Source organism: Heptranchias perlo, chromosome 15 (assembly GCF_035084215.1).
Source record: "Heptranchias perlo isolate sHepPer1 chromosome 15, sHepPer1.hap1, whole genome shotgun sequence".
Lineage (NCBI taxonomy): Eukaryota > Metazoa > Chordata > Chondrichthyes > Hexanchiformes > Hexanchidae > Heptranchias > Heptranchias perlo.
Genome location: NC_090339.1, coordinates 64,847,300 through 64,873,796, shown reverse-complemented (window position 1 = coordinate 64,873,796; position 26,497 = coordinate 64,847,300). Strand labels below are relative to the sequence as shown.

The 26,497-nt window shown below is 47.5% G+C and overlaps 1 protein-coding gene across 4 annotated transcripts in view; it reads right to left on the bottom strand.

Annotated features, from left to right (window-relative positions):
* The window catches only part of arhgef6 (Rac/Cdc42 guanine nucleotide exchange factor (GEF) 6), a 163,451-nt gene that overhangs the window by 37,532 nt on the left and 99,422 nt on the right, over positions 1–26,497 (bottom strand). For all 4 annotated transcript variants that reach the window (XM_067997332.1, XM_067997333.1, XM_067997335.1 and 1 more), the window contains exons 6-9: positions 24,635–24,705; positions 19,678–19,772; positions 15,507–15,602; positions 10,335–10,457 (exon numbers count right to left, since the gene is read on the bottom strand). In XM_067997332.1, the coding sequence (XP_067853433.1) occupies positions 10,335–10,457; positions 15,507–15,602; positions 19,678–19,772; positions 24,635–24,705 (385 nt within the window). The remainder of the gene's footprint in view (positions 1–10,334; positions 10,458–15,506; positions 15,603–19,677; positions 19,773–24,634; positions 24,706–26,497) is intronic.

The window sequence follows — 26,497 nt, the reverse complement described above, 5'->3', positions numbered from 1 at the left end:
AGCACTCCCTCAGTACTGACCCTCCGACAGGGCAGCACTCCCTCAGTACTGACCCTCCGACAGGGCAGCACTCCCTCAGTACTGACCCTCCGACAGTGCAACACTCCCTCAGTACTGACCCTCCGACAGTGCAGCACTCCCTCAGTACTGACCCTCCGACAGTGCAGCACTCCCTCAGTACTGACCCTCCGACAGTGCAGCACTCCCTCAGTACTGACCCTCCGACAGTGCGGCGCTCCCTCAGTACTGACCCTCCGACAGTGCAGCGCTCCCTCAGTACCAACCCTCCGACAGTGCAGCACTCCCTCAGTACTGACCCTCCGACAGTGCAGCACTCCCTCAGTACTGACCCTCCGACAGTGCAGCACTCCCTCAGTACTGACCCTCCGACAGTGCAGCACTCCCTCAGTACTGACCCTCCGACAGTGCGGCGCTCCCTCAGTACTGACCCTCCGACAGTGCAGCGCTCCCTCAGTACTGACCCTCCGACAGTGCGGCGCTCCCTCAGTACTGACCCTCCGACAGTGCAGCGCTCCCTCAGTACTGACCCTCCGACAGTGCAGCGCTCCCTCAGTACTGACCCTCCGACAGTGCAGCGCTCCCTCAGTACTGACCCTCCGACAGTGCAGCGCTCCCTCAGTACTGCCCCTCCGACAGTGCAGCGCTCCCTCAGTACTGACCCTCCGACAGTGCAGCACTCCCTCAGTACTGACCCTCCGACAGTGCAGCGCTCCCTCAGTACTGACCCTCCGACAGTGCAGCGCTCCCTCAGTACTGACCCTCCGACAGTGCAGCGCTCCCTCAGTACTGACCCTCCGACAGTGCAGCGCTCCCTCAGTACTGACCCTCCGACAGTGCAGCACTCCCTCAGTACTGACCCTCCGACAGTGCAGCACTCCCTCAGTACTGACCCTCCGACAGTGCAGCGCTCCCTCAGTACTGACCCTCCGACAGTGCAGCGCTCCCTCAGTACTGACCCTCCGACAGTGCAGCACTCCCTCAGTACTGCCCCTCCGACAGTGCAGCACTCCCTCAGTACTGCACTGGGAGTGTCGGCCTGGATTATGGGCTCAAGTCTCAGAGTGGGACTCGAACCCACGACTTTCTGACTCAGAGGCGAGTGTGGTACCCACTGTCTCTCACTGCGCCTTTAATGTGGAAAAACATCCCAAGGAGTTTGATAAAGGGGTAAGGAAAAGCAGGCTCCAAGCCCGAGCAATTAGGAGGAGTGATTGAAACCTGGTCAAGGAGGTGGGTTTGAGGGAGGTGGTGGGGATTTGGGCGGGAATTCCAGAGCTTGGGGCCTCGGCAGCTGTTAGCACGACCGCCAATGGTGGGGGGAGGGGGGGTCGGCGGAATGGGCGCAGAGATAGAGTCATAGAGTTATACAGCACGGATAGAGGCCCTTCGGCCCATCGTGTCCGCGCCGGCCATCAGCCCTGTCCACTCTAATCCCATATTCCAGCATTTGGTCCGTAGCCTTGTATGCTATGGCATTTCAAGTGCTCATCCAAATGCTTCTTGAATGTTGTGAGGGTTCCTGCCTCCACAACCCTTTCAGGCAGTGAGTTCCAGACTCCAACCACCCTCTGGGTGAAAAAGTTCTTTCTCAAATCCCCTCTAAACCTCCCGCCTTTTACCTTGAATCTATGTCCCCTTGTTATAGAACCCTCAACGAAGGGAAAAAGCTCCTTAGTATCCATCCTATCTGTGCCCCTCATAATTTTGTACACCTCAATCATGTCCCCACTCAGCCTCCTCTGCTCCAAGGAAAACAAACCCAATCTTCCCAGTCTCTCATCATAGCTGAAGCGCTCCAGCCCTGGTAACATCCTGGTGAATCTCCTCTGCACCCTCTCCAAAGCGATCACATCCTTCCTGTAGTGTGGCGACCAGAACTGCACACAGTACTCCAGCTGTGGCCTAACCAGTGTTTTATACAGCTCCATCATAACCTCCTTGCTCTTATATTCTATGCCTCGGCTAATAAAGGCAAGTATCCCATATGCCTTCTTTACCACCTTATCTACCTGTTCCGCCGCCTTCAGGGATCTGTGAACTTGCACACCAAGATCCCTCTGACCCTCTGTCTTGCCTAGGGTCCTCCCATTCATTGTGTATTCCCTTGCCTTGTTAGTCCCTCCAAAGTGCATCACCTCGCACTTTTCCGGGTTAAATTCCATTTGCCACTGTTCCGCCCATCTGACCAACCCATCTATATCGTCCTGCAGACTGAGGCTATCCTCCTCGCTATTTACCACCCTGCCAATTTTTGTATCATCAGCGAACTTACTGATCATACCTTTTACATTCATATCCAAGTCATTAATGTAGACCACAAACAGCAAGGGACCCAGATCTCGGAGGGTTGTAGGGCTGGAGGAGGTTACAGTGATAGGGAGAGGCGAGGCCAGGGAGATTTGAACACGAGCGTGAGAGTTTTAAATTTGAGGTTTCAGTCTGCACAACGCCTTTGCTTTGTGGCAAGTGTGGGAGGACAGACGACATGTTTGCTGATGGAGGATCCTCGCTGGTAAATCAGGTTAATTATCGCCCAGCGTTCCGTGGATGAACTCCCTCCCGTTCAGCCTCCCGTTCAGCTCCGGTTGTGATCCTTGGGGTTCAAACCCCTCCCACGATTACCCTCTAGTATTTCATTTTTGGGGCTCTTTCCCTTTCTCCGGTTCGCCCTTGAAACCCCGAAATCTTCTGTTGACCTGCTTCTGTTGTAACCTTTCGCTCAGCCTCTCTCCACAGGCTTTGTCAAAACAAATACCCCCCCATAACTACTAACTTCCCCCTTCATGCCTTTCAGAGCATGTGTGTGTGCCTGGCCTTTGCTATAACTTAAGAGATGTACCTGCCTTGCATAGTGGGGGCTCAATTTACTAATTAAAAAAAGATCATAGTATCATAGAATCTTACAGCACAGAAGGAGTCCATTCAGCCCATCGTGCCTGTGCCGGCTTTTTGAAAGAGCTATCCAATTAATCCCACTCCCCTGCTCTTTCCCCATAGCTCTGGAAATTTTTTTCCTTCAAGTATTTATCCAATTCCCTTTTGAAAGTTATTATTGAATCTGCTTCCACCGCCCTTTCAGGCAGCGCGTTCCAGATCATAACAACTCACTGCGTAAATAATAAAAATTCTCATCTCCCCCTCACCCCACCCTAGTTCTTTCACCAATTATCTTAACATCCGTTGAATAAATCAGTTTGGTTGGTTATTGACATCTCTCATGCCCAGTCCCTTCCCGCTTCGCTATAAATACCGTATTTGGTTTAGGATGGTGGGTTCTGCAGCAGCAGAGACGCGGTGCGATGGACACACAATAACCTGGCCAGTAGCAGCGTACAAGACAAGAGCCTTTGGGATGCTCTACCCCAGAGTCATTGAATATATTCAAGGCTGAGATTGATAGATTTCTGGGCTCTAGCGGAATCAAGGAAAGTGGAGTTGAGGTCGAAGATCGAAGCTCAGCCATGATCTGATTGAATGGTGGAGCAGGCTCGAGGGGCCGAATGGCCTAGTCCTGCTCCTGTTTCTTACGTTCTTACGAGAGGTCAAGGCTGAGGTGCTTGCGGCTGCCGAGAGCCACAGGTGATTGTGGGTACGGAAGCAGGTGGTTCTCTTTGCAGTTTAAGCTTTTGCCGGGTGAGGAACCAACGAATGTGATTGTGGTTTGTTTTTGGACACGTTTTAAAAAACATTATAAAAAGGTGTCAAAATTTCAGCAACACTTTCAGGTAGAACAGGAGCATGAACAGCAATCGCACCAAGGGTAAACTGTTACTGTACACTTCCACACCAGACACTGCAGCAAAACTAACGCAAGCAGCTCAAATCCAGTGGTCTAATTTGACTGCTCTTGTTGTAGTGTGAAATTATTATTCGTTAGTGATCTTAAAAGTGGAGAAAAACCAACACCTCAGGCATTAATGTAGAGCTAGGCTCTTTGAATTAGCATCTGGATGGTCCAGTGGGTATCACTCTCATCCCTGAGTCAGAAGGTCATGGGTTCGAACCCCACTCCAGAAACTAGAGCACAAAATCTAGGCAGCACTCCCAATGCAGTACTGAGGGAGTGCTGCACTGTCAGAGGTGCCGTCTGTCAGATGAGACTTTAAACCGAGGCCCCGTCTGCCCTCTAAGGTGGGCATAAAAGATCCCACAGCCGCTATTGGAAGAAGAGCAGGGGAGTTCTCCCGGTGTCCTGGCCAATATTATCCCTCAACCAACATCACCAAAACAACAAATTAACTGGCCTTATATCCCATTTGCTGTTTGTGGGATCTTACTGTGTGCAAATCGGCTGCTGTGTTCACCACATAAAACATGTGACTGCACTTCAAAAGTAATTGATTAGTTGTGAAGTTTGCTGGGTCATCCTGATGATGTGAAAGGTGCTAGAAAAGCAACTTCTTCCTCCCCTCAACAAACATCATAAAATCAGAATAATGTCAGCCAATAATTTCAGACTACAAATTTTTCCAATTCATGGTAAATCTTGCCTGAATTTCTTTTTGCTTTGACTCTGTCATTGTGTAAATACATTTCCCATCATTAAACGTAGGTATGATTGGAGAAACAGATTCCATCTTATCCAAATTACATTTTTCAATCAGTATATAACTTGCCAATAAAATGAGATTCAGTCTATTTTTGAACCTTGTTTTATATCATGTATTGCCTAGAATCAGAATCTGACTGCTCATACACACCTGAGTATAACATCACACTAATACTGGCACACCGGAGTACAACATCACACGAATACTGGCACACCTGAGTACTACATCACACTAATACTGGCACACCCGAGTACAACATCACACTAATACTGGCACACCTGAGTACTACATCACACTAATGCTGGCACACCTGAGTACAACATCGCACTAATACTGGCACACGTGAGTATTACATCGCACTAATACTGGCACACCTGAGTACTACATCGCACTAATACTGGCACACCTAAGTACTACATCGCACTAATACTGGCACATCTGAGTACTACATCACACTAATACTGGCACACCCGAGTACAACATCACACTAATACTGGCACACCTGAGTACTACATCACACTAATGCTGGCACACCTGAGTACTACATCGCACTAATACTGGCACACGTGAGTATTACATCGCACTAATACTGGCACACCTGAGTACTACATCGCACTAATACTGGCACACCTAAGTACTACATCGCACTAATACTGGCACATCTGAGTACTACATCACACTAATACTGGCACACCTGAGTACTACATCACACTAATGCTGGCACACCTGAGTATAACATCACACTAATACTGGCACACGTGAGTATTACATCGCACTAATACTGGCACACCTGAGTACTACATCGCACTAATACTGGCACACCTAAGTACTACATCGCACTAATACTGGCACATCTGAGTACTACATCACACTAATACTGGCACACCCGAGTACAACATCGCACTAATACTGGCACACGTGAGTATTACATCGCACTAATACTGGCACACCTGAGTACTACATCGCACTAATACTGGCACACCCGAGTACTACATCGCAATAATACTGGCACACCTGAGTACTACATCGCACTAATACTGGCACATCTAAGTACTACATCGCAATAATACTGGCACACCTGAGTACTACATCGCACTAATACTGGCACACCTGAGTACTACATCGCACTAATACTGGCACATCTAAGTACGACATCGCAATAATACTGGCACACCTGAGTACTACATCGCACTAATACTGGCACACCTGAGTACTACATCGCACTAATACTGGCACATCTAAGTACTACATCGCAATAATACTGGCACACCTGAGTACTACATCGCACTAATACTGGCACACCTGAGTACTACATCGCACTAATACTGGCACATCTAAGTACGACATCGCAATAATACTGGCACACCTGAGTACTACATCGCACTAATACTGGCACATCTAAGTACTACATCGCAATAATACTGGCACACCTGAGTACTACATCGCACTAATACTGGCACATCTAAGTACTACATCGCAATAATACTGGCACACCTGAGTACTACATCGCACTAATACTGGCACACCTGAGTACTACATCACACTAATACTGGCACACCCGAGTACAACATCACACTAATACTGGCACACCTGAGTACTACATCACACTAATGCTGGCACACCTGAGTACAACATCGCACTAATACTGGCACACCTGAGTACTACATCGCACTAATACTGGCACACGTGAGTATTACATCGCACTAATACTGGCACACCTGAGTACTACATCGCACTAATACTGGCACACCTAAGTACTACATCGCACTAATGCTGGCACACCTGAGTACAACATCGCACTAATACTGGCACATCTGAGTACTACATCACACTAATACTGGCACACCTGAGTACTACATCACACTAATGCTGGCACACCTGAGTATAACATCACACTAATACTGGCACACCTGCGTACTACATCGCACTAATACTGGCACACCTGAGTACTACATCGCACTAATACTGGCACACCTGAGTACTACATCGCACTAATACTGGCACACCTGAGTACTACATCGCACTAATACTGGCACATCTAAGTACTACATCGCAATAATACTGGCACACCTGAGTACGACATCGCACTAATACTGGCACACGTGAGTATTACATCGCACTAATACTGGCACACGTGAGTATTACATCGCACTAATACTGGCACACCTGAGTACTACATTGCACTAATACTGGCACACCTAATTACTACATCGCACTAATACTGGCACACCCGAGTACTACATCGTACTAATACTGGCACACCCGAGTACTACATCGTACTAATACTGGCACACCTGAGTACTACATAGCACTAATACTCACACACCTGAGTATTACATCACACTAATACTGGCACACCTGAGTACTACATCGCACTAATACTGGCACACCGAAGTACTACATCGCACGAATACTGGCACACCCGAGTACTACATCGTACTAATACTGGCACACCCGAGTACTACATCGTACTAATACTGGCACACCTGAGTACTACATCGTACTAATACTGGCACACCCGAGTACTACATCGCACTAATACTGGCACACCTGAGTACTACATCACACTAACGCTGGCACACCTGAGTATTACATAGCACTAATACTGGCACACCTGAGTACTACATTGCACTAATACTGGCACACCTGAGTACTAGATCGCACTAATACTGGTACACCTGAGTACTACATCGCACTAATACTGGCACACCTGAGTACTACATCGCACTAATACTGGCACACCTGAGTATTACATCACACTAATACTGGCACACCTGAGTACGACATCACACTAATACTGGCACACCTGAGTACTACATCGCACTAATACTGGCACACCTGAGTACTACATCGCACTAATACTGGCACATCGAAGTACTACATCGCAATAATACTGGCACACCTGAGTACTACATCGCACTAATACTGGCACACGTGAGTATTACATCGCAATAATACTGGCACACCTGAGTACTACATCGCACTAATACTGGCAAACCTAAGTACTACATCGCACTAATACTGGCACACCCGAGTACTACATCATACTAATACTGGCACACCCGAGTACTACATCGCAATAATACTGGCACACCTGAGTACTACATCGCACTAATACTGGCACATCTAAGTACTACATCGCAATAATACTGGCACACCTGAGTACTACATCGCACTAATACTGGCACACCTGAGTACTACATCGCACTAATACTGGCACATCTAAGTACGACATCGCAATAATACTGGCACACCTGAGTACTACATAGCACTAATACTGGCACACCTGAGTACTACATCGCACTAATACTGGCACACCTGAGTACTACATCGCACTAATACTGGTACACCTGAGTACTACATCGCACTAATACTGGCACACCTGAGTACTACATCGCACTAATACTGGCACACCTGAGTATTACATCACAATAATACTGGCACACCTGAGTACGACATCACACTAATACTGGCACACCTGAGTACTACATCGCACTAATACTGGCACACCTGAGTACTACATCGCACTAATACTGGCACACCTGAGTACTACATCGCAGTAATACTGGCACACGTGAGTATTACATCGCACTAATACTGGCACACCTGAGTACTACATCGCACTAATACTGGCAAACCTAAGTACTACATCGCACTAATACTGGCACACCCGAGTACTACATCGTACTAATACTGGCACACCCGAGTACTACATCGTACTAATACTGGCACACCTGAGTACTACATCGCACTAATACTGGCACATCTAAGTACTACATCGCAATAATACTGGCACACCTGAGTACTACATCGCACTAATACTGGCACACCTGAGTACTACATCGCACTAATACTGGCACATCTAAGTACTACATCGCAATAATACTGGCACACCTGAGTACTACATCGCACTAATACTGGCACATCTAAGTACTACATCGCAATAATACTGGCACACCTGAGTACTACATCGCACTAATACTGGCACATCTAAGTACTACATCACACTAATACTGGCACACCTGACTACTACATCGCACTAATACTGGCACACCTGAGTACTACATCGCACTAATACTGGCACATCTAAGTACTACATCGCAATAATACTGGCACACCTGAGTACTACATCGCACTAATACTGGCACACCCGAGTACTACATCGTACTAATACTGGCACACCTGAGTACTACATCGCACTAATACTGGCACACCTGAGTACTACATCGTACTAATACTGGCACACCCGAGTACTACATCGCACTAATACTGGCACACCTGAGTATTACATCACACTAATACTGGCACACCTGAGTACTACATCGCACTAATACTGGCACATCTAAGTACTACATCGCAATAATACTGGCACACCTGAGTACTACATCGCACTAATACTGGCACACGTGAGTATTACATCGCACTAATACTGGCACACCTGAGTACTACATCGCACTAATACTGGCACACCTCAGTACTACATCGCACTAATATTGGCACACCTGAGTACTACATCGCACTAATACTGGCACACCTGAGTATTACATCGCACTAATACTGGCACACCTGAGTACTACATCGCACTAATACTGGCACACCCGAGTACTACATCGTACTAATACTGGCACACCTGAGTAGTACATCATACTAATGCTGGCACACCTGAGTACTACATCGCACTAATACTGGCACACCTGAGTATTACATCGCACTAATACTGGCACACCTGAGTACTACATCGCACTAATACTGGCACACGTGAGTATTACATCGCACTAATACTGGCACACCCGAGTACTACATCGCACTAATACTGGCACACCCGAGTACTACATCGTACTAATACTGGCACACCTGAGTAGTACATCACACTAATGCTGGCACACCTGAGTACTACATCGCACTAATACTGGCACACCTGAGTACTACATCGTACTAATACTGGCACACCCGAGTACTACATCGTACTAATACTGGCACACCTGAGTACTACATCACACTAATACTGGCACACCTGAGTATAACATCGCACTAATACTGGCACACCTGAGTACAACATCACACTAATACTGGCACACCTGAGTATAACATCACACTAATACTGGCACACCTGAGTACAACATCGCACTAATACTGGCACACCTGAGTACTACATCACACTAATACTGGCACACCTGAGTATAACATCGCACTAATACTGGCACACCTGAGTACTATATCACACTAATACTAGCACACCTGAGTATAACATCACACTAATACTGGCACACCTGAGTACAACATCACACTAATACTGGCACACCTGAGTATAACATCACACTAATACTGGCACACCTGAGTACTACATCGCACTAATACTGGCACACCTGAGTATAACATCACACTAATACTGGCACACCTGAGTATAACATCACACTAATACTGGCACACCTGATTAAAAGGATTAATGTGTACAAAATTTTATCACTTAATTTCTTTTTATAGTGAATAATTCATTATGACAATTAATTCATTCATACTGAGGTTTTTTTTAAATCACTCACTGTAATGCTGCACCTCTTTTCATAGTTCCAAATCTGTTAATACGAGGTTAAATGCAACCAATTATAAATAAACAATTTAGTTTATAGAATGATTGCCAGGCAGAAACTGCAAATTGTAATGTGCAAGAAAAGTAAAACTGATTGCGTGCATTATTTTTCCCAATTACGGAAGAATGACATGAACCTATAGACTTGCGTTGTCCCTTCAGGTAGATCTTACCTGTGCTCTGTGAGTACGCTGACAGCGGAGGGATGGTTGGCACAGTACGTGAGGTACAGCGACTTCATCTGAGGCATGAGATTGAGAAAGCAGCCACCAACCTTCTGCTGGGAGTCTGGCAACCTGAGAATCAAACCAATTAACAACTGAAATCTAAGGGCGAATCACAAAATAGCGAAATGAGACGGCCAATACTAACTTCAGTTAAATCGAGTTAACCATTTGGTAAGTTTCTATCGATTGGTGGCTTTTTAATCCCCAGGGGGGAGAAAAATGAACAGAGGTAAAAACAGATGATGATCTGGTGATTTAGGTCATCACTGTTTGTGGGATCTTGCTGTGCGCAAATTGGCTGCCGCATTTCCCACATTAGAGCAGTTGCTACATTGCAAAAATTACTTAATTGGCTGTGAAGACTTGAGCACACGATCTAGACTGACAGTTCAGGGCAGGACCAAGGGAGCGCCGCGCCGCCGGAGGGGGCAGGACCGAGGGAGCGCCGCGCCGCCGGAGGGGGCAGTCCCGAGGGAGCGCCGCGCCGCCGGAGGGGGCAGTACCGAGGGAGCGCCGCGCCGCCGGAGGGGGCAGTACCGAGGGAGCGCCGCGCCGCCGGAGGGGGCAGTACCGAGGGAGCGCCGCGCCGCCGGAGGGGGCAGTCCCGAGGGAGCGCCGCGCCGCCGGAGGGGGCAGTACCGAGGGAGCGCCGCGCCGCCGGAGGAGGCAGTACCGAGGGAGCGCCGCGCCGCCGGAGGGGGCAGTACCGAGGGAGCGCCGCGCCGCCGGAGGGGGCAGTACCGAGGGAGCGCCGCGCCGCCGGAGGGGGCAGTACCGAGGGAGCGCCGCGCCGCCGGAGGGGGCAGTACCGAGGGAGCGCCGCGCCGCCGGAGGGGGCAGTACCGAGGGAGCGCCGCGCCGCCGGAGGGGGCAGTACCGAGGGAGCGCCGCGCCGCCGGAGGGGGCAGTACCGAGGGAGCGCCGCGCCGCCGGAGGGGGCAGTACCGAGGGAGCGCCGCGCCGCCGGAGGGGGCAGTACCGAGGGAGCGCCGCGCCGCCGGAGGGGGCAGTATCGAGGGAGCGCCGCGCCGCCGGAGGGGGCAGTACCGAGGGAGCGCCGCGCCGCCGGAGGGGGCAGTACCGAGGGAGCGCCGCGCCGCGGGAGGGGGCAGTACCGAGGGAGCTCCGCGCCGCCGGAGGGGGCAGTACCGAGGGAGCGCCGCGCCGCCGGAGGGGGCAGTACCGAGGGAGCGCCGCGCCGCCGGAGGGGGCAGTACCGAGGGAGCGCCGCGCCGCCGGAGGGGGCAGTACCGAGGGAGCGCCGCGCCGCCGGAGGGGGCAGTACCGAGGGAGCGCCGCGCCGCCGGAGGGGGCAGTACCGAGGGAGCGCCGCGCCGCCGGAGGGGGCAGTACCGAGGGAGCGCCGCACCGTCGGAGGGGGCAGTACCGCGGGAGCACCACGCTGCCGGAAGTGCCATCTTTCGGATAAGACATTAAACTGAGGCCCCGTCTGCCCTCTCAGGTGGACGGAAAAGATCCCATGGCCACTATTTTGGAGAAGAGCAAGGGAGTTCGCACGGTTGTCCTGGCCAATATTTATCCCTCAACCAACATCTCTAAAAGAGATTATCTGGTCATTATCACATTGCTGTTTGTGGGATCTTGCTGTGCGGAAATTGGCTGCTGTGTTTCCTACATTACAACAGTAACTGCACTTCAAAAGCACATCATTGGCTGTAAAGCGCTTTGGGACGTCCTGAGCTCTACTTGTTGAACTCCCTCTGGAGAATAAATCCCTTGAGGTTTTACGATAACGGCAATTAATTAATCACGGTCGGTGGGAGTCGGGTTCTCAATGGCCTTACACACTGTGGCCGTTAATTTCCACTGGCGTTCTCCCAATCAATGGCCCTAATTTTGGCAGGGGATCCACTGGAATCCACAAACAGGTTTCCGCTGGTTACGGTGGACAATCGGGAGACCCCCCCCTCCCACACAGAACTTCAACCCCTGCGTCTTTACATTAATGAAAGTCCAACAGGTTTGTTTTTCCCTGCGATCGCACTGCAGGATTTGTCCACACCACCAGAGGGCACTGTCTCTACACTGTGCTAAAGACACACTCGCTCTCTGGGTAAAGTTTCAAAATAAAGTCCTACATTCACACCGTCCGTGCCTTCTCACCGCGTAAACATTTCAAAACACTCCGTCTAAACAAGCTCCTTTGAACAATAGTGGCTACAGTTGTGTCGACAAACACAGCAGCCATTTTGTACGCAGCAAGATCCCACAAACAGGAACTGCTCTGTTTATGCTGGTTGAGGGAGAAGCTAAAGTTCACGTGAAACACTGGAACAGACAGATGTGGCCTCATTTTAATGCTGAGTATGAGAAATGGCACATTCTGCAACGCAGCACTCCCTTGGGATCGGCCCTTCTCCTGGAGTGGGGCTTGAACCCGTGACCTTCCAACTCAAGATTTAATCGAGGTGTTCAAAATCATGAGGGGTTTTGATAGAGTAAATAGGGAGAAACTGTTTCCAGTGGCAGGAGGGTCGATAACCAGAGGACACAGATTTAAGATAATTGGCAAAAGGAGATGAGGAGAATTTTTTTTTTAAACGCAGCGAGTTGTTATGATCTGGAATGCGCTGCCTGAAAGGGCGGTGGAAGCAGATTCAATAATAACTTTCAAAAGGGAATTGGATAAATACTTGAAAAGGAAAAATTTGCAGGGCTCTGGGGAAAGAGCAGGGGAGTGGGACTAACTGGATAGCTCTTCCAAAGAGCCGGCACAGGCACGATGGGCTGAATGGCCTCCTTCTGTCCTGTAAGGTTCGATGAAGAGGTGAGTTCTACTAAATGAGCTAACCTCACAATTCTTTTGAAATAGTATCATGTAGTCTCAGTACAATCAAACTAGATAATTAATTTCAGTATCTGCAATGTTCTCTTGTCATCGGTTTTTATTTTGTCATTTCCAATTCTGTAGAGAAAGCTGCAACGCTTGTATTTTAAAAAAATATATTTTATTTTACATTTTGAAAAGAAACAGCTCTTCCTGGGATCAGTGAGATGCCACGGGGCACTGGGACTTCAATACAGAGAGTCTGGGCAGAGGCAGGTTACAGCCTGAGCTTAGGGAGTCCAGATGTGCAGCCCAAAGCCAGAGGCTAACCAGCTGAAACAACACAACACTGAAATAAAGGACTTGCATTTATATAGCGCCTTTCACGATCCCAGGATCCCCAAAACCCTTCACAGCCAATAAATAACTTTTGAAGTGTGGTCACTGTTGTAAATAGAGGAAACGCAGCAGCCGATTTGCGCACAGCAAGGTCCCACAAGCAGCACTGAGATAAATGACCAGATCATCTGTTTTAGTGATGTTGGTTGAGGGATAGATTTCACAGGAGGGGTCAGTGACAAGGGTCCATCAATCTAAACTCATCACTAAGAGCGTGAGATTGGGGCGGTTCGGGGAGATACGTAAAGGGTTGTTGGTGTGTGGGACGCTTTTCTGCAGGAAGTGGTTGAAGCAGAGACCAATGCAATGTTCAAAGGAAGATTGGTTAAAGAGTTGAAGTAGAGAATGTGATTAGTGTTGGATTACACTGGATCAGACACAATGCGCCAAAGGCCTCCTTCCACACTGTGCCTTTTAAATTCATAGAATCTTACAGCACAGAGGGAGGCCATTCGGCCCATCGTGCCTGTGCCGGCTCTTTGAAAGAGCTATCCAATTAGTCCCACTCCCCTGCTCTTTCCCCACAGCCCTGCAAATTTCTTCTTTTCAAATATATATCCAACTCCCCTTTTGAAAGTTGCTTTTATTTTATTCCATGGTGTACTGTTGTACAATTTATGGCGCCAATATATTGATTGCCCTTCACACATTACAAATTCTTCCCTTATCTGTTCCTCCATACCGCTGATATTCTAATTACCCACTGCAGTATTCACTGATAATTCACCAACAGTTCTCAACTGGTGCCATCTGTTCTCACTCTGTCCCATTTCCTGAAATAGCCTACCATCTGCCTTCTGGGAAGGAAATACAAATGATTTCGGAAGCCTGTGTGTCAGAAAATACAGTCAAGTACATCGAGTGTGTTATTAACCGTTTCTGTAAAAACAGACACCAATTAAAACTGTGCAGGACTCGCCTGCTCAGTTACAGGCAGACTTTGTTCATTTATCCCCAGTACCTCTTCCTCTGCTAATCTTCCCCATTCCTGAGGATACTGACTCCCTCCTGGAGCATCGTTTCAACAGGTGCTGTTGCCCTCCCCTAACCTGTGGCCATTAGTTTGTAAGCCTTTACTGTGAAAGTCAACGGGCTATTGATCCAAGGGATGCATCACAAACGAGCCCGATCCTGTCTTCATCCAACAGGGAGCACTGGATACTGATCATTGATGGAACGCCCGGCTGCTCGTCCCCTCCCTAACCCGGGGTGGGGGGGGCGCTGAGTCCAATTTTAACCTCTCTACTGAGTCAGCTAACTCAACGCAAACAGGGGTCGGACCTGGGACTTTCCTGTTTTTTATGGATCAGCTGCTCAACGGGTAAACGGACGTAACAGGCTCGGGAGGAACAGGTGACTTTGGACCTGTGGTTCCCAAAGCTCTCCCCCACTGGGGGTTTTCCTCACCTCATGTCTGGGTCTGTTGTAGACTCATTGATGGAGATTGATTGCTCTGATTAGTCAACAATCCATTATCATTGTATCAGCGACTACCAGGGGTGGGAGGTGGTGAATGAGATGGACTTTGATCTTTTTTTTGTCCAGTAATTCCCATGTTCCTATAAACTCGCTGTGTTATGGCCGCAGCCTCATACTCGTTAATTACTTTTGTAAAAAAATATATGAATTCACTGCAGGCAGGGATTTTGTGCACCTTTTCATTAGGTATCTGTCCACTGCAAGCTGTGCAGGTAAAGGGGCAGGTTTTCCTGGTCCAGGATGGGAACAGGGTGGGGAAGAAGATACAGTCAGACAATCGAACACAACCAGGTCCAGGACCAGGAAAATCGACCCTAATGCATGTGGGCGACGATAGATGATCAACTGATAATCAAAAAATATTAATTAGTATCCCCAAAAAAAAAGCGAGAGAAATGGTATTGAGGACTTCCAGTAAAGTTCAAGATGTTATGAGATATTTTCCAACTTACTTAGCGCATTCCTCCAAAGTCTGGTAGAGGGTTTGCTGAAACGAGCAGATTTCCTCCAGGTTTCCTCTTAACGCACCAATATCAGCAGCAGATAATCTGGAATCAAAAGCCAAGAAACCGTGAAAAGAAGAAATGATTGGCCAGGGAGAATGTCCATTAATCAGCCTATTCGGTTCCTCTTCTAAAGATGTTTTTTTTAAAAAGCCAAACCAGGGATGAGGGACTTCAGTTACGTGGAGAGACTGGAGAAGCTGGGATTGTTCTCCTTGGAGCAGAGAAGGTTAAGGGGAGATTTAATCGAGGTGTTCAAAATCATGAAGGGTTTTGATAGAGTAAATAAGGAGAAACTGTTTCCAGTGGTGGGAGGGTCAGTAACCAGAGGACACAGATTTAAAATAACTGGCAAAAGAATCAGAGGGGAGAGGAGGAGAAATTGTTTTACGCAGCGAGTTGTGATGATCTGGAATGCGCTGCCTGAAAGGGCGGTGGAAGCAGATTCAATAATAACTTTCAAAAGGGAATTGGATAAATACTTGAAGTGGAGAAATTTACAGAGCTATGGGGAAAGAGCAGGGGGAGTGGGACTAATTGGATAGCTCTTTCAAAGAGCCGGCACAGACACGATGGGCTGAACGGCCTCCTCCTGTGCTGTAAGATTCTATGAACTTTACCCCAGTTTTCGATATCTCCGTGCATCTTACGTGGAAACAGTACACTCACTGCGCAGGAACAAACAAAGTAACGTCTGTTGTGACCCTTCACCTTGGAGCATTATATAAATAAGTATCTAATATCAAAGAGAATTAAAACAGAAATTTAAGATGCCGCCAATCACATTAACTCATGACGCCATGAGACCCAAGACTGGGTTTGCCAAACTAAGGCTCCCCCAATTCGCCAGTTTCATGCCTGGGCTGAAACTGATCCAAACCTTTGCAGCATTGACCAAGAAACGGCCTCGTTGGGTCTTTGAAAACATCTGTTCACCCGACGGGCGCTAGCGAGCGCCCGAGGGACGGGCGCACAGAACGTAGTACGGGACAGGATTCAGGCAGCAAGTAGGACATTGGAGAAATTGAGTGTAGAGATAACAAAAGCATGGATAAGGAGCAGAGATGGACAATTACGCAGAGGTGGAAATAAGTGATTTTGGTGATGGATGTGGTGTGAAGTTTGAAGCACAGCTCTGGGTGGAACAAGATGCCGAGGTTTCACAGGGTCTGGTTTAGCCTGAGTGAGTAATGGGTGCTTTTTCTCAATTCATTCAGGGGATGTGGGCGTCGCTGGCAAGGCCGGCATTTATTGCTCGTCCCTAGTTGCCCTGAGGTGGCGGTGGCGGTGGTGGGCCGCCTTCTTGAACTGCAGGTAGCGGTTTGAGGCAACTGAGGAGCTTACGAGGTCACTAGAGGGCAGTTAATAGTCAACCACGTTGGTGTGGGTCTGGACTCACATATAGGCCCAGGCCGGGTAAGGACGGCAGGTTTCCTTCCCTAAAGGACATTAGTGAACCAGTTGGGTTTTTACGACAATCCGACAGCTTCAAGGTCACTTTTACCGAGACCAGATTTTTTTTCCAGATTTTTAAAACTGAATTTAAATTCTCGTGGTGGTAATGAACTCACATCCTCTGGATTATTAGTCCAGTGTAAGGAATCTTACAATACCAGGTTACAGTCCAACTGTTTTATTTGAAAATCACAAGCTTTCGGAGGCTTTCTCCTTCGTCAGGTGAGCGAGTGTGCGATTCCATGGAAGGTTACCGCATTTATAGTCAGAGAACAATACCTGGTGATTAGAGATAATCTTTCCAACTGCCCGTTGTCAAGGCAATCAAAGTGTTCAGACAGAGTGATGTTACCTACAGGACCACCGAATACACAAACGGCCAGAACACAAAACAGAGAGAGGGAGAGAAACATCCGAAAGGAAGAGAAAGACAGAGAATGACTCGTGTTAAAAACAGATAACTTTTTTTCGCTGGTGGAGTTACGTGTAGCGTGACATGAACCCAAGATCCCGGTTGAGGCCGTCCTCATGGGTGCGGAACTTGGCTATCAATTTCTGTTCGACGATTTTGCGTTGTCGCCAATGTACCATGCTCTGGGGCATCCTTTCCTGCAACGTATGAGGTAGACAACGTTGGCCGAGTCACAGGAGTATGAACCATGTACCTGGTGGGTGGTGTCCTCTCGTGTGATGGTGGTGTCTGTGTCGATGATCTGGCATGTCATGCAGAGGTTGCCGTGGCAGGGTTGTGTATTGTCGTGGACACTGTTCTCCTGAAAGCTGGGTAATTTGCTGCGAATGATGGTCTGTTTGAGGTTGGGTGGCTGTTTGAAGGCGAGTAGTGGAGGTGTGGGGATGTGCCAGATCATCGACACAGACACCACCCACCAGGTACATGGTTCATACTCCTGTGACTCGGCCAACGTTGTCTACCTCATACGTTGCAGGAAAGGATGCCCCGGAGCATGGTACATTGGCGAGATCATGCAGACACTGCGACAACGGATGAACGGACACCGCGCAACAATCGCCAGACAGGAGGGTTCCCTCCCAGTCGGGGAACACTTCAGCAGTCAAGGACGTTCAGCCACCGATCTTCGGGTAAGCGTTCTCCAAGGCGGCCTTCAAGACACACGACAACGCAAAATCGTCGAACAGAAATTGATAGCCAAGTTCCGCACCCATGAGGACGGCCTCAACCGGGATCTTGGGTTCATGTCACGCTACACGTAACCCCACCAGCGAAAAAAAGTTATCTGTTTTTAACACAACGAGTCATTCTCTGTCTTTCTCTTCCTTTCGGATGTTTCTCTCCCTCTCTCTCTCTCTCTCTCTCTGTTTTGTGTTCTGGCCGTTTGTGTATTCGGTGGTCCTGTAGGTAACATCACTCTGTCTGAACACTTTGATTGCCTTGACAACGGGCAGTTGGAAAGATTATCTGTAATCACCAGGTATTGTTCTCTGAATATAAATGCGGTAACCTTCCATGGAATCCCACACTCGCTCACCTGACGAAGGAGAAAGCCTCCGAAAGCTTGTGATTTTCAAATAAAACAGTTGGACTATAACCTGGTGTTGTAAGATTCCTTACATTTGTCAACCCCAGTCCATCACCGGCATCTCCACATCATTATTAGTCCAGGCCTCTGGATTACTAGTCCTGTAACATAACCACTACACCACTGTACCCTGTGACGCAAGGGACTTGCAAAAGAGGGGGGATCCAAGGATAGATCCCTGGGGGGCTCTGGGGCGGGAAGGTGCACTGACTGAGTTCAGGCAAATAGCAGCGGAACTGGAGAGACCCATGGAACTGGCCAATTGGAAGAGAGACAGTTGAGGAGGATGAGACGGTTGTTGTAACAGACACCCCAGCGAGATGGAGCAGGTCAAGAAGGGACAACACCCTCACGGCCAGTCACCAAAAAACAAAATTCAGATGACTGTGTGAACGAATTGAGCTTTGAACTGATTTAAGATCTCAAACTGAGCCCGTGTGAGATACTTGTCCCAGTATTAATCAGACATTAGACATTACACTGTTGGATATTCTCCATCGCCTTCTGATCTGAATCGAGTTAAGAACAAATCAAGCTGATGATCACACTGCTCGATACTCTCAGGGCACAGTACGATCGTCATGGATTCTAAACATTTGAGACACAATGCTGTCCGACTACAACAACAACAACTTGCATTTATATAGCACCTTAAATGTAGTAAAACGTCCCGAGGCGCTTCACAGGAGTGCAATCAGAAAAAATTTGACACCGAGCCACGTAAGGGGATATTAGGACAGGTGACCAAAAGCTTGGTCAAAGAGGTAGGTTTTAAGGAGCGACTTAAAGGAGGAGGGAGAGGCGGAGAGGTTTAGGGAGGGAATTCCAGAGCTCAGGGCCCAGACGGCTGAAGGCACGGCCGCCAATGGTGGAGTGATGGAAATGGGGGCTGCGCAAGGCCAGTTAGAGGAGCGCAGAGATCTTGGAGGGCTGGAGGAGGTTACAGAGATAGGGAGGGGCGAGGCTGTGCAGGGATTTGAAAACAAGGATAAGAACTTTAAAAATCGAGTTGTTTGCAGACCGGGAGCCAATGTCGGTCAGCGAGCCACGGGGGTGATGGGTGAACGGGACTTGGTGCGAGTTAGGATACGGGTTAGAATACTAACTTGTCGTTAGCCTGCAATGACCGCAGGTACGTGCTGAGCAGGATCTGCAGCTCCTTTGCATAATCTCGTTCATTGTCCAAAATATTCTGTATAACCTTTGAGAAGAAACATTTTAAAAATGTTTACTGCAGCAATGCAAGCACAATCTAAAGATCTACGTTAATTTCATTTTCAAATACAAACAAAACGTAAAAGGTTTTAAGTCACTTATCATGCACACTACCTTTTAGAATAAAGGTTTCGGGCCTGTTCATGTATTGTTGCTGTCCAGAAATGGAGGTAATTGATGTAATATTCACCCAAGCTATTTATATTCTGCTTTGTTTTAAGCAATCAGCACGTCCAAATAAGGTGGAATCTCGTATAAATCTAATTAAATATTTGATAGAATCACACAGCACAGGAGGCGGCCATTCGGCCCATCGTGCCTGTGCCGGCTCTTTGAAAGAGCTATCCAGTTAGTCCCACTCCCCTGCTCTTGCCCCATAGCCCTGTAAATGTCACAAATAAATCTCCCTCTCCTCCCTCTCCCCAAAACAAAGCATAATGTTTAGTCTCCGAGAGAAACAGGTTGTACAAAATATCGTGCAGTCCACTTGTGCAATAACCGTTTGGAATTTTTAGGGCCGTCCTTGCAGGTTAACAGTATTTGGTGTCACAGAAATTACAGCACAGAAGGAGACTATTCAGCCCATCACAGCCAGTGCTGATGCTAGTTCCCCAACTGTTAATGTTCCCTGTAACAAGAATACATTTCTTGCTCTTTTAAAACAGCAATAAAAAGGAATGAATCGTAACACATGGTGGAAAAAAGAACAGGAAGGTTGATTTCATGTTCAAAATCCCTGCAACTGTGTCCGATGTAATTGTAAAATGTCATGCCACTAATCGAGTGAGTGCATTTATTGAATGTTGCTGCAATCTGACACGCTCTAATTTTAAGCAGTAGTTTCTCCTCTATAAAGCTGACAGCACAGAGAGAGATCGGGTTTAAGTATCTGCAGTGGCCAACTTGGCCCCTGACAAGCCCTAAATGTGATCACTTAGCAGCCCTGGCACTGGGGAGGGTGACCCCACAGTGGGGGGGGAAAGCAGAGGAGAGACTGCTGCCCTTCTACACGATCAGTGAGGTTCTGGAATATTCCATCCCCCCACCCTCCCCGATAGAAACAAAAGTCAGCCTGGGTGTAGAAGTGAAGTTTTATTTTAAAAACCTGTACTATTGCTTCAAAGACTCGCTAAGGGACACTAGAAGTCTGTAAGCTGTTCTAAAAATATCCACAGATTTAAACACACAAACAGCAAGTGAACTCAGCATGACATTCTGCTACTGATAAGGTGACTGCCAAACTCAGTTACCTTGTCTCTAACATGATGATTTCATTCAGTAACCAGCTGCTGGGCCAATCCACAGGAAATTAGGCCTTCTCATGTAACGACCAATTTTTTAAAAAAAATAACTAGAAAAATATAAAATCTCCCAATACAGAAGGTGGGCAGCCTCATGCCTAAAGTAGGACACAGAACCCAAACCAGCCCAGTTGGGAGCCTCCATTATTTCGCTGTGAGGAGGGGAAGATAAATGTGAACTTGTGCCAGGGACCAGATACTGGAAGAGTGTCTCGCAGAATAAGCTGGCGCAGCAGCGTCTCTCCTGATATTGAAAAGAGAAATGCACGAACGATGCTGTCTTGCCAAAGGTGGGGGAGGCCACCTAAAATCATATAGCACAGAAGGTGGCCATTCGGCCCATCGTGCCTGTGCCATCTAATTCGAAAACAGGAACTGTTGAAAACAAGGGTGAGAATTTTAAAATCGTGTTATGGTGCAGCCTCCAGGCACCATCTACCATCCCCCCGGCTCAGGCAATCTCCTGGGAGGGGCAAAGAACCGATCTAGCAAAACACGGGGGAATTCCTCGCCAACCCCTCCACCCCCACCAAAGGCGATCGAACAATCTCCAGGAGGCTGCAGTAAACGATGTCAGTAATGGACAATAATCAGTATTGGCAAAAGAACCAGACGGGAGAGGAGGAGAATTTTTTTTTTTAAACACAGCGAGTTGTTGTGATCTGGAATGCGCTGCCTGAAAGGGCGGTGGAAGCAGATTCAATAATAACTTTCAAAAGTGAATTGGATAAATACTTAAAAAAGAAAAATTTGCAGGGCTATGGGGAAAGAGCAGGGGAGTGGGACTAATTGGATAGCTCTTTCAAAGAGCCGGCACAGGCACAATGGGCCGAATGGCCACCTTCTGTGCTGTAAGTTTCTACGATTCTAATTCCAGTTACCCCCTCCCCTACCATCAGTAACTGGAAATGTTCTCAGGAACCCGTCCATCTCCCCGGTGAAGGGAATCCATACTTACCCTAAATCCCATCCCCGACTGTGCAACGTCAGGCGCAAATCTATTTTGCTTGAGGCTGCCATGTTTAAGCAGGTGTGGGGGGAAAAGTGCCTGTGGAGAGTTCCAACGCTGCGGAACTTTATTACGTTATAGATTTTGTTTGGTAATATTTTTAAAATTCATTTGCTCTCCTTCAAATGTATGCAGATAAAAACCGGATCCATCTGCGGAAGGGGTATTCAGGCATGAACGTGTGGCTTAGACGCCCCACCTGAAGATTAAAGTTCGAGATGACAATCTGTTACCGAGGGAACTAGGATTCCGGACTGCTAGTGGCGCATTTAGAAATTTTCCCTGTTTTCATTCAGAGACTCTTCCTAATGCAGTAGTAAAGAATCTTACAACACCAGGTTATAGACCAACAGTTTTATTTGAAAATCACAAGCTTTTGGAGATTATCTCCTTCGTCAGGTGAGTGAGTGGGACTCCTTGAACGTTTCGCATTTATAGTCAGAGAACAATACCTGGTGATTGCAGATAATCTTTCCAACTGCCCGTTGTCAAGGCAATCAAAGTGTTCAGACAGAGAGATGTTACCTACAGGACCACCGAATATACAAATGGCCAGAACAAAAGACACAGAGAGAGAGGGAGAGAAACATCCGAAAGGAAGAGAAAGACAGAGAATGCTGGTGGGGTTACATGTAGCGTGACATGAACCCAAGATCCCGGCTGAGGCCGTCCTCATGGGCGCGGAACCAATACAGTAGGATAGCTGAGGAGAGCTCAGGAGAGCTGTTCATTATTAATCATACTTGTCTGCTATTCTAGTATTCGCCTAATTCACTATATCTTACAAGGCCAGCTGATCTCGCAAACAAATTCAGGTGACTGTTTTAACCCATTAAATCTCTGGTCTGTGGGCAGTATTTCAGGTCGATAGAATAGATGGAAAATATAATAGGAATCCCACAGAAATTCCAACAACGTAACTCTGGACAGTTCAAGAAAGAAAATCATGTGGGTACGGAAGACAGACTCAGGACGTTCCAGAACGCTTTACAGCCAATGAAGTATTTTTTGAAGTGTAGTCACTGTTGTAGTGCAGGAAACGTGGCAGCCAATTTGAGCACAGCAAGATCCCACAAACAGCAATGTGATATTGTCCAGATAATCTGTTTTTAGTGATGTTGGTTGAGGGATAACTTTTGGCCCAGGACACAGGGGAGAACTCCCCTGCTCTTCTTCGAATAGTGGCCGTGGGATCTTTTACATCCACCTGAGGGGGCAGACGGGGCCTCGGTTTAATGTCTCATCCGAAAGACGGCACTTCCGACATCAGAATGTATCTGGGTGTCATCTGCTGACAGAAACTGTCTTCAAGATATCGAACAAGGAAACACTGCAAGAGAACCCAAAACTGGAGCACACTGCATTAAATGCACTTAAACCTGGACAGTGCACCATAGTGACAGGCTTGTGAAGTGAAGAGGAAAGATGCATTTCTTGGGCAACTTAATGGACTGTATCCCAACGTCTATTTCGTGGCAGTGATGGAGTTTGGCTCCCTCAGAGTAGGACATCTTGTTTCCCCAATTCCGAGAGGCGACTGAGTTTACTTTCAATTCCTTAAGGTGTCAGCCGGGGCTCAGTGGGCAGCACTCTCACCTGTGGGTCAGAAGGTTGTGGATCAATCTCCACTCCAGAGGCTTGAGCCCATAATCCAGGCTGACACTCCCAGCGCAGTACTGAGGGAGTGCTGCTCTGTCAGAGGCGCCGTCCTTCAGATGAGACATTAAACCGAGGCCCCATCTGCCCTCTCAGGTGGATGTAAATGATCCCACGGCCACTATTCGACAAGCAGGGGAGTTCTCCCTGGAGTCCTGGCCAATATTTATCCCTGAAACCAACACCTAAAAATAAATGACGTGGTCATTTATTTCATTGCTGTTTGTGGGATCTTGCTGTGTGCAAACTGGCTGCCCCGTTTCCTACATTACAACAGTGACTGCTCTTCAAAAGTACGTCAATGGCTGTAAAGTGCTTAGGGACGTTCTGGGGTTGTCAAAGGCGCTGTATAAAAGCAAGTCTTTCTTTCTTCAAAAAGGAAGATTATAATGTACACTTTAGTGTTTCCCACTTTTAGAGGGAATCTAAAAACAGGCCACGGGCCATATTGTACATCAATATCAATTAAGTAGAAAGTCAGACGTTGGGGGAGTTCTGCACAAAACATATGTTCTCAGATGTTAAGAATGTTCCTGCTGAGAGAGCAGTGTCAAGATCCTGCTGCTGAACAGGCAAAGGGAGGGAAGAGAGAGACTAAAGCCAGGGCTTTGATGCAGAATGTACGAGTGGGGGGGGGGGGGAGAGAATCACATTTTGCAAACCCTGGGGTTTATTCAGGCGATGAAGAGCCCATTGTAATTCATAAAAATAATAAATTATGGATCTTAAATTGGCTTTGGTCGACTTCTGATTTTAAACAAGGTTTATTACTTTTTGTAATCAAATTACAAGCAATCTTATTTCACGTGCAGTATTTTATTAGACAGGATTATTCCCAGTGTAAAGGAGGATTAAAAAAAGCAAAGTTTAGAAGGCACTTACCAAACTGTAATAATTCTTGCTAACTGAAGGCGTCTCGAATCCTTTGAGAGACTTGGGGGAAAGTGGCTTATCTGCGAACAAACAGCACGTTTGGTAAGTCGTTTAGGTTTTTGAAATGAAATTTTGCAAAAGGCAAAATAACAGTTTTTATAAACGGCGACAAACTGAGCAAACGGGCTGGAAATCAAAAAAAATACCAACACTCCCTATCGGACAAAATTCTCCAGAAGAATACAGCATTGCACTGGAATCGATGGGAGATTTCACATCACCTCTTGCGGCTGACAGAACACGAGTTATTTCTTAAGAAAGGTCAGAGGTCGTGGGCACCAGTCCCGTAGCGGTTTAAAAAAATAAACTGATCAATTCGGTCTGAAGGTTTTTCACTGCCTCATCCATCGAAACCTGCAGGAAACATGACGGCCAATGCTTTCTGACTTTTTTTTAAACTTCAGACCATAAGAGGAAATTCTTAAAAGGAGTGACAGCACGTTATCACTCAAATTTTGCTGATTTATCGCCTCTTCCTGCCTGAACAATTTGAACAAAACATTTTTTTTCTCTTTCTCTTTGGCTCTGAAATAACAGAGTGGGTCACCAACTAAAAAAATCATTGACAAGTCGTCTGATTCCTCTCTGCTATTTCAGCAACAACTTACATTTATATAGCACCTCTAACATAGTAAAACGTCCCAAGTCGTGATTATCAGACAAAATTTGACACCAAGCCAAATAAGGAGATATTAGGACAGGTGACCAAAAGCTTGGTCAAAAAGGTAGGTTTAAGGAGCATTTTAAAGGAGGAGAGAGGCGGAGAGGTTTAGGGAGGGAATTCCAGAGCTTAGGGTCTGGGAAGCTGAAGGCACGGCCACCAATGTGGAACGATGGAAATCGGGGATGCGCAAGAGGTGAGAAATGGAGGAGCACAGAGATCTCGGAGGGTTGTAGGGCTGGAGGAGGTTACAGAGATAGGGAGGGGCGAGGCCATGGAGGGATTTGAAACAAGATGAGAATTTTAAAATCGAGGCATTTCCGGACAGGGGGCCAATGTAGGTCGGCGAGCACAAGGGTGACGGGTGAACGGGAGTTAGTGCGAGTTAGGGTACGGGCAGCAGAGTTTTGGATGAGTTCAAGTTTAGCACAACATTCACCATCTCAGCTCACAAACGGCCATTTTGGTGAGCTGCTATCAGAAGGCTACAGGTCCCCGTTCATTACACCCCCATAAGCCATCGCCTTTATGAAAGAAAACTGAGGGGAGAAAATAAGGGGAAATATTTTAAGAAAATGATCATCAATGTTGGAAGTCTGGGAGAGGGAAACTTTGTCTTATTGTCCTGCTCTTTTACTGTCTCAGTGCACTAGATGTTAAACGAGAGTGTCGACCCAGGTTACAGGTTCAAATCCAGGATTGGGGCTCGAACCCATCACCTTCTGATTCAGAGGAAAGCAGTGAGCCAAAGCTGGCCCTCCATTCGGAACCGGAGGCATTTGCACAAGTCGATATACAGATATCCCTCACGCACGCTGCCCCACAGATTACCCCTGGTTGGACAATGGCTCTCTCATAAGATATGCAGGAAACAAAGGACGATGAATGTTCTGCACGGACTATTACAGCACAGTTAGCTACCAACTGAGAGCCAACCATTTGTAGGTCTCAATGTGAACGCTTATGGACACCACGGTGCAGTGAGTAGCAACTTGAGGATAGGGGGCACACACACGTATCAGAGAGTTGTCAATATATCACCTTTACCGTCACACTTAGCTTATTTCTAATTGTTTTAAACCCTTTATCTGGGGTTTTTTAAGGAAATGCTGCTTGTGTCCTGTACTGGCTGCCTCCTCTCCTTATGTCAC